Source organism: Pteropus medius, unplaced genomic scaffold, assembly GCF_902729225.1.
Source record: "Pteropus medius unplaced genomic scaffold, Ma_sr-lr_union100, whole genome shotgun sequence".
NCBI classification, from domain to species: domain Eukaryota; kingdom Metazoa; phylum Chordata; class Mammalia; order Chiroptera; family Pteropodidae; genus Pteropus; species Pteropus medius.
This window is the reverse complement of record NW_024349226.1, coordinates 60,696-76,235: the sequence shown is the minus strand read 5'-3', so window position 1 is coordinate 76,235 and position 15,540 is coordinate 60,696. Positions and strand designations below refer to the sequence as shown.

At 47.3% G+C, this 15,540-nt stretch overlaps 1 protein-coding gene across 2 annotated transcripts; it reads left to right on the top strand.

The window, feature by feature from the left end:
- Positions 1-3,849: 3,849 nt before the first annotated feature.
- Positions 3,850-8,322, top strand: PNMA8A (PNMA family member 8A). 2 transcript variants are annotated; one of them, XM_039881642.1, is made up of 4 exons: positions 3,850-4,003; positions 4,841-6,198; positions 6,371-6,447; positions 6,656-8,322. In XM_039881642.1, the coding sequence occupies exons 2-4, from the start codon at positions 4,929-4,931 to the stop codon at positions 6,761-6,763; spliced, it is 1,455 nt and encodes a 484-aa protein (XP_039737576.1). In that variant the 5' UTR covers positions 3,850-4,003; positions 4,841-4,928; the 3' UTR covers positions 6,764-8,322. The 2 variants fall into 2 exon arrangements, with proteins under 2 accessions (XP_039737576.1, XP_039737577.1); XM_039881643.1 differs by lacking the exon at positions 6,371-6,447 and having other exon boundaries at positions 3,851-4,003.
- The last annotated feature ends 7,218 nt before the right edge of the window (positions 8,323-15,540 follow it).

Below are 15,540 nucleotides of genomic sequence, written 5' to 3'. Positions count from 1 at the left end.
ACTGAAGGAATAAGGAAAATGGTAAAGGATTTCTCTTTCTTGTGAAGAGAAATCTTGAGAGGGAATTTGAGGTGATTAAGCTAAGCAAGATTGGAAATTTAAATGCCAAAAGTAATCTAATGCAAAATTAGAATTCTGTTTTAATGTTTCTTAGACTATTGGTCTGCTACTGATGTCATGAAAAAGTTTTCTGAGGAAAAAAACAAGAATTCTGTACTTTAGCGAAATAATTAATGTGTTTTACATTGCCTCAACCAGTTTTCTGAGACTTTTAGAGAATATACTAATACTGGTCCAAAGTCTGAGGGTCAAACACTCTTGTCTGTACCTTTCAGAACTCGGCCTGCACCCAATATTCAAAGGAAGCTCCAAAAGTTGGGCCTAGACCCAAAACCCACAGATTGCCTTGGTGCCAGAGGTCTTTAAGGTGTCCAATAACTGGAACGGGGCAGAGAAGGAAGCAGAGTACAAAAAGGCGCAGATTTTAGCTGCCGTAATACAGGGACCACCTCAAGGTGACCCTAGGCAATAAAAACCTTGCAGGCCTGGAGGGCTTTGATCTTGGTCGGCCGTGATTGGCATCATCAGGACTGAGGCATCTTGCAAGCTCTAGTCCTAGAAAAATCCACCACGATCACAACAGTGGAGCCTCAGGTCACCCTAGGCATGGCAGGAAGGAAAAACTGAATTTTTACTAGACACTAGAGCTACCTACTCTGTCCTGACCCATCCCACGGGCCTCTCTCCAATGCCGACTGCACCGCACATAAGTGCAGTTCATTAGAACCAATCATAACCAAGCCCCTGAAACCCCGCTGGAAGTCTGGGGAAGTAACGACACTTGGCATTGGCGTTGACGGGACGGGGCTAAATCCGTATGTTCAAATTCGTATCAGAGGTCAAGTACTAGACCATTCAGCTCGAGCCTTTCAGGTTTATAAGTCCTTCTACAAGGAAGTAACTGAACCCCTACCCCCACCACCATAACCAACTAAAAACTGATTTCTCAAAACGGATAAAGGAATAGCTCATTCCCTGAATGTCACTTCCTGTTATGTATGTGGGGGACTCTGATGGGGGACAGGTGGCCGTGAACTAGTTCAGAACAGCTACAGAACTAGTTCCCACCAAGACAATGCCAAATATAAATGGCTCCACGCACCTCTGATGATAGTCAATGGTCTTTCAAGCATACTATTATAGGACAACACTGCCTGGCTGGAGGTGGAGGAAATCTCACGGAGTCAGTCAGAAACTTAACTCGCCTTGGCCTACGGTATTATAATGCTACCTCCAAACAAAGCGTGTGGTGGGAAAGCAGGACAGAGAGAAATTCATTGGCCAGATTTCCAGAGCTAACTGGAGCCTGGCAGGATCCAGGCAGGGTCTGAGACGGGACAGCCCCACGTGGACTTGACTGGATTTGTGAAAACAAAGCCACGTCTGCCTCCCCAGAAACTGGGAAGGGAGCTGTATAATTGGCATGATAAAGCCATCCTTCCTCCTCTTACCTCTGAAAACAGGGAAGCTGCTTGGTCACCCGGCCCCACAACCCTCACAACGGGTAAAAAGAGAACTCTACATAGGGGACAAGAAGGATGATGAGTGGCCCCCAGAGCGGATAATCCAATACAATGGGCCTGCCACTTGGGCAGAATATACATCTTGGGGATACTGTACTCCCATTTACACATTAAACCGGATTATCCGACTGCAGGCAGACTTCAAAATCATTACCAACGAGACTGGAATTGCAGACTCAGATGAGAAACACCATCTACCAGAACAGGTTGGCACTAGACTATCTGTTAGCAGCAGAAGGAGGCGGGTGTGGAAAATTCAATCTCACCAGCTGTTGCCTGCAGATAGATGACCAGGGCTGGGCAGTTGAGGACCTTGTCGAAAAGGTAACAAAACCGGCACATGCCCCCGTGCAAGTATGGCACAGATGGAACCCCAATAGCCTTTTTGGGGGATGGTTTTCTGCCTTTGGTGTGTTTAAAACCTTAATAGGAGCAGTTATACTACTCCCAAGAATCTGCCTGATAGGGCCATGTCTGCTGCCCCTGCTAATAACAACTTAAAAAGCATGGTGGGAGCCGCAGTACAGCGGCGAGCTGCTGCCCACATATACTTTACCCATCACTACCGGGAGATCGCCAGGATGGTTGAGACGGAGAATGGAGGACTCTAGCATAAAAAAAAAAAAACCAGAATGTCTGGAATCTCAAAGCGGGGAATAAGAGCGGAGAGAAGGCATCTGGAAAATGCTACAGATCTCTCAATGGCCTTCTGGAAAAACTTGCCACACCAAAACAACATGATCTGCAAATAGATAGGACCAGTGGTCTGAGAATTCCTTCCCCCTTGCAGCCCCCACCCGAACTCAGGAAAGATAAGGAAAATTTCTGCTAAACACCAGCAGAAAAGTACATAACATTTACTAAGTGTACTAACCAATGTTTCAACATCTCAGATAATATGGCCTTGAACTGCAGCTCCACTACTGTAAACTATGCAAATGCACATGCTGGATGGTTTCTTATTTATGGAAGAACTTTATTCTTATGTTCCTGCTAACAGTACTGGGGGACTTTGTTCCCTGGGAAGACTAACTGTATTTATGCCTCAAAAGTCTCCAACTAGGCACCCTAGGAAACTCACCCTTGCAGGAAATGCTATGGGACATCTCTTGCAGAGTTCTAAATTTTTTAGTATACCTAGTTAAGTTTCTTTTCCTCTTTTCTTTGGGAAAAAGGCCCTCTCTCCCAAATCCAGATAATGGCCCTGAAACTGGTAACTCAGGTCCTCCGGCTTTCGATAAGGATCATTGGACCATCATGCGGGAATGGCCCTAGGCCAGGCAGGGTCCTTGGAGTCTGAGAGGGGACGGGACTTCAGGCCAACGGTCTTTTTACTCTTTAAAAAATATATTAACCAAGGCTGTTTCCCTTTACTCACTCAATAGGCAAATCAAAAATAGAAATTAATAGATATATGATTTAAATAACATTTCGTATCTTCTCTTCTTTGTCTAGGGACTGAGGTGGCACTTCAGCAGGAAACCCAAGATCCTGCCCCGATTAAGGCAGAAAGGGATAGAGCACCACGAAACCCCAGTAGGCAGGGACAACTGCCCTTCTCAGCAGGAAGCAGATACAGAACATCCATAGTAATAATAAGGGGGTTCATGGCTCTTAGATAAGAGGTAGGCTGGAAAATTAGGGGTTTCCGGGTCTGCCTGCAAAGACACCGAGGTCGTCCTATCCTAGAAGGAGTCCACTGTAATCCGCCAGCAATTAGATGAGTCATGGGGGTCCTGGTCCAGAATACGGAGTTGGGGGTCCTGGCTTCTCCCACTTGCATGTCCTCTCCTCATGCTCCTCCTAGCTCCCTTGTTTGGTCCCTGTATCCTGACCTGTCTTGTTAATTTTGTCTCCTCATGCCTAGAATCCATAGAATTACAAATAGTTGTGACATCTGGACCACCATTATACCAGCCCCTAGGCCAAGAAGATCAGGAGTTTGATGCCCTATAAGAATTTAAAAAGACATCAAAAGGGAGGATTAAAGAGGAATTTTCACTCAAAAGGCTAATTAGCTCTTTGTTCTGCCTTTGTAGACATGCTTGCTGCACAGGCCATACTTGAAAATTAAAGACTCATCTTCCCTTTTGCTGCTTCTGTCTAAGCAACAAATGTAACTGCCTGTACCGCACAGCAACTCCCACACTTTGCAACTCTTTGTAACTGCCGGCAGCCAATAGCAACTCATGGGTTTGTAACCATCTGAGGACAGATGAACCAATCGGCCCATGCCGAATAAGACCTATATAAGCAATGTTGCAACTGAGCTCTGGGCTCATATCTTCAGAGCAATAGCTCCTCTGGGACCTAATAAACTGGAGTTCTCCGACTGTTCTCCAACTGTTCCAGTGCTGCTTGGTTTCTGATTTTTGCAACTTTTCTGCAACAGTTACCTGTGATCAGCAAGCTGAGGAAAGGTGAGGCGTTATCCCCAGGCTTTGGGCGGGGGCGGGGCGTGGAAGCAAGCAGTTTCTGGAAATTTGTGGAATCCAGAAACCATAATGGAGTGAACCTAGGAGAGATTAAAGCGGCCCTTCCCCCTCCCTCTTTGACTTCTGGTGTCTCCCAGAAGCCCTGTTAGCTGAGGATAGGACTGGAGGCGCGGCCATAGACGCCGACGCGCCCCCACCCCCACGTCGGTCCCCGCGGACCACGTTGAGTAGAGAAGGGTGGAAAGAGCCGGCCTGGAGGGGCGATGGGAGAATACGGAGACCCCCGGCGGGGTGAACAGCCGCACCCCGCCCACTCGCACCGGGCCCCACAGGCCCTTAGGCAGAGCTCACGCGAGAGGTGGCCGGGCCGGTTGCCATGGAGACCCCGGGGCGCGGCGCGGCGGCGCGGGGCCCAGTGCGCAAGCGCGCGCTGCGACGCCGGCCGCGGCTCCTCCGCGCGGCTGACAGCTGAGCCGTACGGCGCGTGACCCGCCCGGGCCGGCGTGAGGCGGCCGTGGGCTTCCCCGGACGCCTTGGGGCCCGACCCGCCGCGCCGGGGTCGTCCGAGGCGGTGCTGGGCGACCGGCTGCGTCCCGGCGGCGTGTCCCGAGCCCGGCCGCGCGGTGGGAGGCGCGGCCGCCGGGTCCTTGCGCGCAGGCCCGACAGCCGGGGGAGGAGCCGAGGCTGCAGGTGAGCGCCGTGCGCCGCGTCCGGGAGGGAGCAGGGCCCCGGGCGAGCGCGCGGCCTCCGGCCTGCCAGCCGCGGAGGCGCAGCCACGGGCTCCTGCCGGCACTCTCATTGCCCTCTCTTGTCACCGTACAGGATTGACATTCGGAGACCGCCGCGCCCTCAGTCTGTTTGGTAGACTCTTCGCCGCACGTGGAGTTAGAGCTGCCAGGTGGTCGCCACCATGTCCATGAGCCTCCTGGAAGACTGGTGCCGGGGCATGGAGGTGGACATCCACAGGTGCCTCTTGATCGTCGGCATCCCGGAGGACTGCGGCCCAGCGGAAATCGAGGAGACCTTGAATGGGGTCCTCTCCCCGCTGGGCCCGTACCTCGTGCTCAACAAGATGTTTTTGAGGGAAGAGAATGCCAAAGCCGCCCTCGTTGAGGTCGGCGAGGGTGTGAATCTGAGGGCCATCCCCCGGGAATTTCCGGGAAGGGGCGGTGTCTGGAGAGTGGTCTGCAGAGACCCCACCCAGGATGCAGAGTTTTTAAAAAACCTGAATGAGTTCCTGGATGTCGAGGGGCGCACCTGGGAGGATGTGGTCCGCCTGCTCCAGCTCAACCACCCCACATCTTCCCGGAACCGGAATCTGCCCCCAGAGAACTGGGCGGAGACCTTGGGGGTGCTCCTTGGGACCGTGGTGCAAATCGTCTTTTACATGGATGCCGAGATCCGCAAGCGGGAGGAGGCCGGGGCCCTGGAGGCCTACGAAGCCCAGTTGGTGGCAGCCTCAGCTGCAGCCACAGGGCGGAGAGTGAAGAAGGAACCCGGGCGGGCTTTCGAGGTCGGCTCTGCCTTGAAGATAGAGAACCCGGGCAGCTGGAATGATGCGGAAGATGAACGTGACCCTCCCAAACCGCTGGTTCGTAGGGCTGGAGCTAAGACTCGCTCCAGGAGAAAGAAGCAGAAAAAAAACTCCAAGCAGGAACCAGCATCCTGGAAGAAACCCAGAGGCCATTGCTCAGCCTCCTCGGAGGATCCCGAGGCTGCCGATGGGGAAAGTATGGAGACCTCAGAATGTATCAGGAGCAGCAGGAAGCCCTGCGTGAAGCAGGAAGAATTGGCTTTCAAGAAGCCCGTGGAGAGGGGCGCCTGGAAGTTTCCTAGAAATGCAGCTCAGGATGCCGAGCCAGAAGCTGGGGGCCCTGCAGCTGCCTCTGAGTCAGACCAAGATGGTGGCCGGGACGGCCCCCCGAAGAAGAAGGCCATGGGCTGGGCCTCGGCGAAGAGCCCGGCCTCTGGGAGGAAGAAGAAGAAGGTGAGCTTGGGCCCCGTCTCTTACGTCCTCGTCGACGTGGAAGACGCCAAGAAGAAGCCTCCGATTCCAAAGAAAGGGCCAGGCTCGAGAAGGGGCGCGGCGGCTCAGAAGGCCCCGGGAGGCCCGCAGCCCACCGAGGCGCCAGCTTCAACGTCGCAGGGGGCAAAGGCCAAGCCCGAAGGCTCTCCTCATGGTGAGCGTGACGACAGGAGGAAGGGGGAGGAGCGGGAGCGGCAGGTGGCGGCTCATGAGTCCCAGGGGCCCGCACACCACGTGGTCAGTGACGAGGACCCCAGTGCAGTGGAGGAGGTGGGTGACACAGCGGTGGAGGTTGCAGAGGGCCAGAGTCCTGACCTTGCTCCTAGGAGCCCTTGAAGGCCAACATCGGGACCACCTGCGGGGACAGGAGGTGACAGAGCAAACCCACCGACCTGTGTGGCCGGTGAGAATTGCTGTGTTGTTCTCAGGTCATCCTGCCATTCCACCTGCCCGTCTCCCTCGATGAGAGGGAGGTGGCTTTGCGGGTGGAATGTTCTGGAGGCCTGGTTGGGGGATGGAAATGTTTGAGGGCTTAGAAAGTCCTAGGAGGTAAAACAGTTCTGAATGACAACCCTCCCTTCTTCTCTTGAGCTGTTCTGATTTATCCACAGAACACAGAAAGCTTTGAGTTGAGGGGACCACCCACACCCGAGGCGCTGGAAGAAGACCAAGGAAGAAGTTCCAAGTTGGGCACAAAGTGTTCTCTTGTCACTGAGTGAACCAAGGCTTTCGGCTCTTTTAGCGATGTGGCTCTCAGAGGTCAATGCCATGTGAGATCCTATGTGGGAGGGAGGCGTCTGTACCCCTGTGATTTTTCTCTGCCAGGCCAGCTTTCCCACCTCCTCCTCGACTCACCTTCAATAAGCAGATTGGGAAAATTCTAGAACATCGATCTTGACACATGGGCAGAGTCACAGTCACACTCATCCACGTTTGGCCTTTTTCCCCCATTTCCTGCCACCTCTTCTAATGGTCTGCGGACCCCTGCGGGCCTGGCGTTTTAAAGAGCGGAGCGGCTCTTTCCCCTGCCACCTGCTCTGTCCCTTGACCGTGGGTGAGTTAAGCCGAGGTCTTCAGTGCGGACCTGGCTTCCTTGCTCCTCCCACGGAGCAGAGGGTTGTAAGGTCCCAAGAGCTAGTTTTGCGGAAAAACAATGTCCATTTAGGTCTTGAGGTATTCAAATTTTAGGTTCTGTTAATAAAAATGGTCCTCGGATTCCCATTTGGGGTAAAACCCTCTCAGGAGCCTGCAGGGAGGAGGGGCGATTGGTCAGGAAGAACTTGGCCTTCCTTGCTGTGATTCCATCCACTGCCACCAAACTCTCAAAGTCTTTGAGGTGGCAGACACTTCTCACACTATAGTAAGAGGGAAAAAGTTCTTTAAAAAATGGCTGTTGGTTTCCATCCTCTGACTAGACCAGAGTACCGTGTCTCCTGCGTGTGCGTGTGTAGGGGGAGGGACAGGATATCTGAGATCATTGCTTTCTAAACTCTCCTGGGGCGGCCCAAGGCGTGCTCAAAGATGTGATCCAAATCTCGTTTTCGATGTATTTAAAAATTTAAAAAAACACTGAAAAATGGTTAGTTGAATATATCAGAAGCCAAAGCCCATCCTATCAGAGACTATCAAAATATTACGTTGTGTTCACTTGTTAACTTGTTTTTGTACAGGTCTCGAATGAAGTGTTTCTGCCATTTATTTGCATAGAAATGAATTTCGTGTAAATGTGACCAATGAGAAAGAGTAGGATCGGGGGTTCGGTCCTGTGCATGCCCCGTAATGTACACTTTTAATGCACATGCTCATGCCCTCGTCCTGCCGTGATTCTCAGTTGAGTGATAGCAAGTAGCTGTATTAACCCGGCACACAGTGGTAGTATTCTATCAGAGTTTAGCCCTTTACGTTTTTTAGAGTCTCTCTTCAGACTTCAGTTTTTGTGATAAAGAATTTGAACAGTCGGTAGATGTCGTTAGTGATTCAACTTTAAAAACAAAGTTCTCGCGATGATTCTTTTCAAAGCCCTGGACGAACCTTAACCGACGGTGCAGAATGGAAGAAAAAGGTTCTCTCTGCATCTGCTCGTCTGTGCGTATCTCGGTTTTCCTTGGTGTGAGCCAACCAGAGCACAGGCGTGACTTGGACTCTCAAAGTGACGACAGCTTCTGACTCTCCAGCACCCAATTTCAAAATCAGATCCACCGGGGCTTCATTGTGTTAATGAATTGACACCGTGATTAATCACTGTACATGCTATGAAATAAAGTTTAGCAAATTTAAATGCCCTCTGAGTGTCTTTCATAGGTGGAGGTGGCATGGAGTATTTTATTTAATTTGAGAAAAGTGTTCCTTCTGCTGAACAGTACACGCTGTCCCAGACTCCCCCGGTGTGAGCTGGCGTCAGTCTTGGGTTCAACCTTCAAGGATTGTCAGCTTTCCATGAGAGAAAAAGCCATTGCGATATCTGTCCTATTTGCTATATGGCCTTCCACCAGTGCAAAAGGATCTCCCACAGATCTCGGGATTTCTAGAAGTTTCTAATCCAGGTAACTGGCGATGCGAATTATCTGAAAATGTGAGTTTATTTTTAAAAGCAGTTGGATGATGAAAACGCTTACCTCAGACAAAAGCTGAGGTCTTTCAGCTAAAAACTCCCTTTTCTCCTGCCCGATCTCCATCCCTCCCAGGGACTTGCAAACCAAGGTGGCCATTTCATCAGAGTCACCTGGGGCCTTTATTAAAAATGCCTTTCTTGGCCCCAGCCACCGAGTCGGTATCCCTGAGTGCTCATATCTGTATCAGAAACCTGCATCTTAAAACAGTTTCTCCTGAGAATTCCAATGCATGTGTCTGTCGGAGAACTCCAGAGGACACGAGGGAGACAGAGCCTTAGGGGTCAAGGTTGGGGTTTTGTGAAAGGTGAATGGGGGTCGTCAGGGGCAGAAGGATGCACAAGGGACCGAGAAGGAAGCAAGGCAGCGGGCCTTTTGAGGCCGGGGAGCTGACGGGGCGCTGGAGTGCACGCACATGAAGCCCAGCAGCAGGCTGGTTGATGGGCCCTTTCCCCCTCCCCCATGATGGGAAATGCTGCATTTGGCTGCGATACTGTCACTCCCTCTGGTTACGCCCGGTCCATCAGTAAAGTCAGAAAGGCTCTGTGGCCCCGAGTTGGGGAAATCCGGGGCTGGGACCAGGTTGAGTACAGTGCTGACCAAGACACATTTTTTAGTGAACAAACCATACTGTGAAAAAGATACATGATGATCCTATTAGTTGACTTTTTTAGAGGAATAATACATCGATATCTGTTAATAAATGCATACAGATACAGTTGTTTCAGGAAGGTACAGGTGTTTTTGTTTTTACAGTGATTGCCCTTGAAGTGAGGAATGGGGTAGAGGGCAGGTGGAGGGGGTGCAAAGGGGACCTTTCAGGACTTTTGATTTCCTGTACAGGGGTCCCCAACCCCCAGGCTGTGGACCGGTACTGGCCTGTTAGGAACCGGGCCGCACAGTAAAAGGTGAGCAGCAGCCAGTGAAGCTTCATCTGTGTTCGCAGCCGCTCCCCAGCGCCAGCATCACCGCCTCATCTCCGCCTCAGATCATCAGGCATTAGAGTCTCATAGGAGCACTGGTCTCTGGTGCCACAAAGGTTGGGGACCACTGGTGTACTACGTTGATTTCTAATTATCTACTCATGATTTTTTTTTTTAAGTAATAAATATCCAGCCCCCCAAAAAGCAATGAAGTACTGATACCTGCTACAATGTGGCTGACCCTTCAAAAACAGTAAGCTAAGTGAAAGAAACCAGGCACAAAAGGCCACGTAGTGTGTGGTTCTCCTACAGGAAATTTCCAAAATCAGGAAATCTGTAGAAACAGAAAGTAGGCGAGTGGTTGCCAGTGGCTGGAGGGCTGAGTGGGGAGTGACTGCTAATGGGCATGTGGTTTTCTTCTGGGGCGATGAATGTTCTGGAACTAGGTAGAAGTGAGGGTTGCACAGACCTTGTGAACGTACTAAATGCCACTGAATTGCACACTTTAAAATAGTTTTTTTTAAAGAGGTAAAAAATCTGGCAGCTGGATCATGGACCTTTTTTGAGAGAAGTAAGGTGGGGGTTCTTTACACATCCCCTGCATTAAAAAAGTTGTCATGCCAAGCACACGAGTTAGGGGTGCAAATCACATTAGCTCTCTGTGGCTGGTGAATTAGCTTTGCTGAGGATCTTTGAAGAAAGCTCTCCTGCCATGCTGAGATATGTGAATTTTTATTTTTTTAATTTTAATTTAATTTTAAACGCCTACAGCACCTGGTCTCCCATCCAAGTACTAACCAGTCCCCGCCCTGCTTAGCTTCCAAGATCAGACAAGATAGGGCACGTTCAAGGTGGCATGGCCGTAGACGAGATATGTGAAGTTTTAATCAACCTGTTTTGCATCAAAAGACTTTTTAGCTTCCTGAGGGTCAATTTTTAAAATTCGAGCCTGGGCTCATCTATTCTTGCAAAACAGGGAAAGCAAGAGAACTCGCAGAGTGTACAAGTCCGGTCACGCTCGAGCAAAGCACAGCCCTGGGGCTTGGTCTCCGCCAGAATGTTCTGGAACAACAGTGAATGTGTCGCTAATGTCAACAGCTGTAGCCCACTTTCATGCTCGAGGCACGTACTAAGTGTTTCTCCTGTGACCTTCACATTTAGGTAAAGAACATGAGCACTGACAGAATGTTCAAGATCAAAACTCTTGAGCAAGAATTCTCTACCACTGCTTTGTCGAGATTCTGTCTGTGCTTAACTGAAACATTTTTGAGTGCAAGGTGAGCTGTTTTAAAAACTGTCAACATGTGAGAGGAAAATATCTGAAATAACCAGAAAACGGAGAGAGGTCAATAATGAAAGGGGATTGGTGTTGCTAAGTACTAAAATGAATTACTGTGAAGCTACAGTAATTAAAACAGTTCTCTACAAACTGAAGAATATCGAGTCTGGAAACAGAGCTACATAGATATACAATTACAGTTTACGATATAGGTGGAGTTTCACATTGACATGGGAAAGATGAATTATTCAGAAAATGGTGTTGAGACAACAAGCTAGCTATTTGGGGGGAAATAAGCCACTCCTTACGTCAAAATTCTAGGAAAAAAAAATTCATAAAATAAAATCGTAAGATTTGTAGAGGATAAAATGGGAGGATAATTGGTCATCTCAGAGGGGAGGGAGCTTTTTAAAGCCGAGTGACTTTAGGAGTGCAAAGGTCTGGTGACCCTCACATAAATGTAGGCCAAGCTGGGACCCAGGGCAGGGTTCTAGTCCCACGTGATCTGCAACCATCAAAGAAAACCGACCACTTAGCCACTGTGACCACAGAAAAGTTAATTTTTTACATGAGAAAAAATAACAAAGACAAAAGATAGTGACAGACTGGGGAAAAACAGACAACGAAAGTTTCATACCTTCCTTTACAAAATGATCAAGAAAAAGAGGAACAACCCCTGAGAAAAATGGTTAAGAGACATTAAAAAAAAAACCCAAAAACAAAAAAACAAGTATCGACGGCTAGTAAACACACCAAAAGAAGCTCAATCTCACACTTAGAGAAATGCACAGCCAAAACAGTCAAGTGATAAGGATAGACATGTAGATCAATAGAATAGAATCCAATAGAATAGAATAGAACCACGAGATCCCATTTTCCATGTAACTGATTGGCAAAAGTTCTACAAATTGAGTAATACCCAGTGCTGGTGAGGCTGTCATAAAACGCTATTGTTGGGAGTGTGAACTGGTCCGGGGGCCATTTGGCAGTAGCTGCCACATTTTCAAAATGACTTTTGTTTTGGGTCCCGGGGAACATGCTACTCACAGTTTTCGCCAACAACATACTCTTAAATATATGCCATGCCTCACGGTGAAACGCTATTACAGGTGCGTGAAATAATCTGAGATCCATCAGTACAGAACTGGTTGCATAACTGTGGTACAACCATAGGACAATGGGACACTCTGTGCACATTAAAAAGAAAGGTTCAGATGTCAATTGCCGATTGGAAAATGTTTTCAGTGAAAAACGCCATAGGGCACATGGGATCAGCTTTATAGAAATGAAAAGCACATGTGGATACAAAAGGTCGTATATACGTCAAGCCTTTGTTTCCCTGGAAGGAACAATAGAACAAACTGTGATAATCGCTTGCTCCCAAGGTGGGAAACTGAGTCAAAGTGGGGGTGGGGAGACTTTGTTGCTCTCTCTTTCTATAACTCTCACATTCGATCACACATTATTTTTTAGAATGCCGATGTGGTTAAGAGAGTAGGACATTTTTCATTTTCTCTATATTTCTTTGCATTAAAAAAACAACACTATACTTAAAAAAAAAAAAAAAGTCAAATGACCTCCAACCACGTTCACGGGGATTGCTAAGTTAGCCAGACTTTTCTGCAATTCTTAGAAGTGTTTCCTGCCATTTCTGAACAAATATTTGCACTTCTTATAAAGCGTCTTTGTTTTGGAAGGTGTATCCCCGTGGATGCTGGTTAGTTTTTAAAAATTTTTGGTACGGCATGTCCGTGCCTGGAAAACTCTGTCAACTATTTCTGCAAAGCACACGCCTTGTCACACTCAACTCGATGACAAGTAATGCTCAGGCATGGCTGCCACGGAAAAGTTTCAATCCTGCATTAACAGTTCTAGAAAAGCAAGTGAATGTGTAACAAGAGGGCGTGGTCATGCGCTGGGCAGGACGTGGGCTGGGGGCCTCTTCGTGACTTTGACATTCGGGATAAGCAGTGTGAACAGCTGGCAACCCTCTTTAGTAACTTAACTAAAAAATGAAGACTCACAACTCTTTGTCAAGCTCTTAGTGGTTAACCTATGAGGAGAAGCTGTTGAAAATTGCTACCATATGAGAGTAACCAAGAAACTTTGAAAAAGAAGTGCAGTGTGTGAAAGGGGCAGGAGCTAAAATGCATTAGATCATAAAATGCGTTATCAATATTTAATATTCCTGACAGTTTGGTTCCCCCAACTGCCCCGAGATTTTTGGTTTTGATGGAGGCAGTGTTGGGAGTCAGCAGGCAAGATAAGGCAAGATAAGGTCAAACCTTTCTTTGGGGAGGGAGAGGATAAAAAATGGCCAGATTCCTATGTTCTTTTCACTGAAATGAATTCCAGATGGATTGAAAATTTAAATGCAAACCATACAGTTGTCAAGTGCTAAAAAAATATTGAGGAATTAATATATGCTCTTAGAAGTGGAGGGAATATTTTTCTAAGCAGAAAAGCAAACTTGAATCATTTGAATTTTTTTTGGGGGGGGGCAAGGCAACCCTTGGTTGACCTCATAGATTGCAAGGACCTTGTCAGCTTACAATCCCTTATTTTTTACACCTACGGCACCTGGTCTTCCTAGGTGGTCTCCCATCCAAGTACTAACCAGGCCTGACTCTGCTTAGCTTCCGAGATCAGACGAGGTGGCATGGCCATAGATCCATTTGAATTTTAAAGCTTATATATGGCTGAAGAATTATTTTAAAAAGTTTTTAAAAACCCCGCCAAACTGTGAATGTATATATTTGAAATCATTCCATCGATGCATTCCCTTTTCCCCTCTATTTCTAAAATCTTTTACTTATTGTATTTTTCTTTAATATTTTAATGTTTCTCAAATGTAACATGTTGGTCTACTTTCTTTTCAATAATGTCCTGGCTCATGTGACCTAGTAGCAGTTTTTAAACAGCTGCCTGTTCTGACCTTGGTTACATAGGTCCAGAATAATTCAGGGTGGTACATGGGGCAATTAAAAAAAAAAATTCTGAATTATGAAACTCTTGCCATTTCTCACCGCACATGAGAAAGCAAAAGGAAAATACCCCGAGTTTGTCAGCATGAAGCCACCTAGAATAGCAAAGCCTGGTGTTCAAACTTGTTCCCCAATTGTTTGTTGTTATAAAAGTCTTATGTCACCGAGGATGAATTAATCCTTGGCAGATATTCCTGCCATTTCTTGGAGCCTGAGGGATGTGAGTGGTGGCAGTTGCCGGGTTGAACAGTTTCACTGTAAGGACGTGTCTGGGCGAGACTTTCAGATAAGGCCGTAAGGGTCCTCTTACTCAATGACAGATTGACAAGGGCTGTCAGACCTGCAGGAATAAAAATAAAGAAAGAAAAAAGAATCGCTGTGGCCGCAGCCAATAAGGTGGTCTTGGCTTCTAACGCGTTTTATTTTTAGATTGTGGTGGTTGGTTTTATTTTAATGAGAATCTATATAAAGAAGAAAACAAGAAATGACCCAGAATCTATATAAAGAAGAAAACAAGAAATGTCCCACTGCCAAAATAGCCCCAGTGAACATTTTCTAATAAGGTGTGCACAGTGTTAGACATTCAAACCGTGCCAAATTGAAAATAGAAAACGCCACTCCACCCTCCTCCTCTACCTCCCTCCAAAGCCAACGATCGTAACTGGTTCTCATTTTTCCTTCCAAAAGAGAAAAAATGTTTATGTGTGTACCAGCATGTTTGTCTATAGTATGTATGTGTGTGTATACGTGTCTACATGTATGGAAATGCATGTATATGTTTGCATTTATGTGTTACGTACATACATATATGTGTGAATTTATATGTACACGCATGAGGGGACATGTACACGCACGTGTAAGTATATGTGCGTATGTATGTGTGTAAATGTAGGTATATATGTTTGTACATGTATGTATTTGTGTATATGTGTGTATATGATTGTATGTATATGTGTGTATGTGTATATGTGTGTGCGTGTGATAGGAGCAGAAGCAGCAAGGTCCCTTAAGACCAAACCCAAACCTCGGAAGTCATACTGGGTTGTCTGCCGTCCCCTATTGGTCAAAGCAGTCACGTGACACGCCCTGATTCAGGAAGGGGGAAACAGACTCGCCTCTCGATGACAAGGTCACGCCGCAAAGGGGCGTGGACTGAGGGCGCATGATGCCTTGAGGGCCATTATTTTAACAATCACCCAGGAGAATCATTGTAAGGCATGTCAGTGCCTTACCAGTTGGATAATAGATTCAAAAGCGTCGATTATAAACTAAACAAAGTGCATATATAAAACAGAAACAAAAGAGTGTCTGTAAGAAGCGTAGGTCACCCAAGGTGGTTCGTGAATAACTGAATTCTCTACATTGAGGTCCAAAATTCAAAACAAAATTAGTTCTATTTCTCTCTTACTCTTCATGTGTCTGGGTCGAAGATGGTTCATCATGGACATTATGGTTGAGCATTTCCTCCAAATTTTGAAGAAGCAAACTTGACATTCTGCTCTTAATTCCCAATAATTTTTCTTGAATAACTCGTGGCTTAAATGCAATGTTGTAACAATATCAAATACAGTTGGTAATGGTTATTTTATACGATGTTATGAATACGAGCACATGTGATAATTCTAAAGCATTAGAATCATAATAAATCCCGATAAAATCCAGTCTCTATTCCTCGATCTATTATTATTTCAAAAACTAATT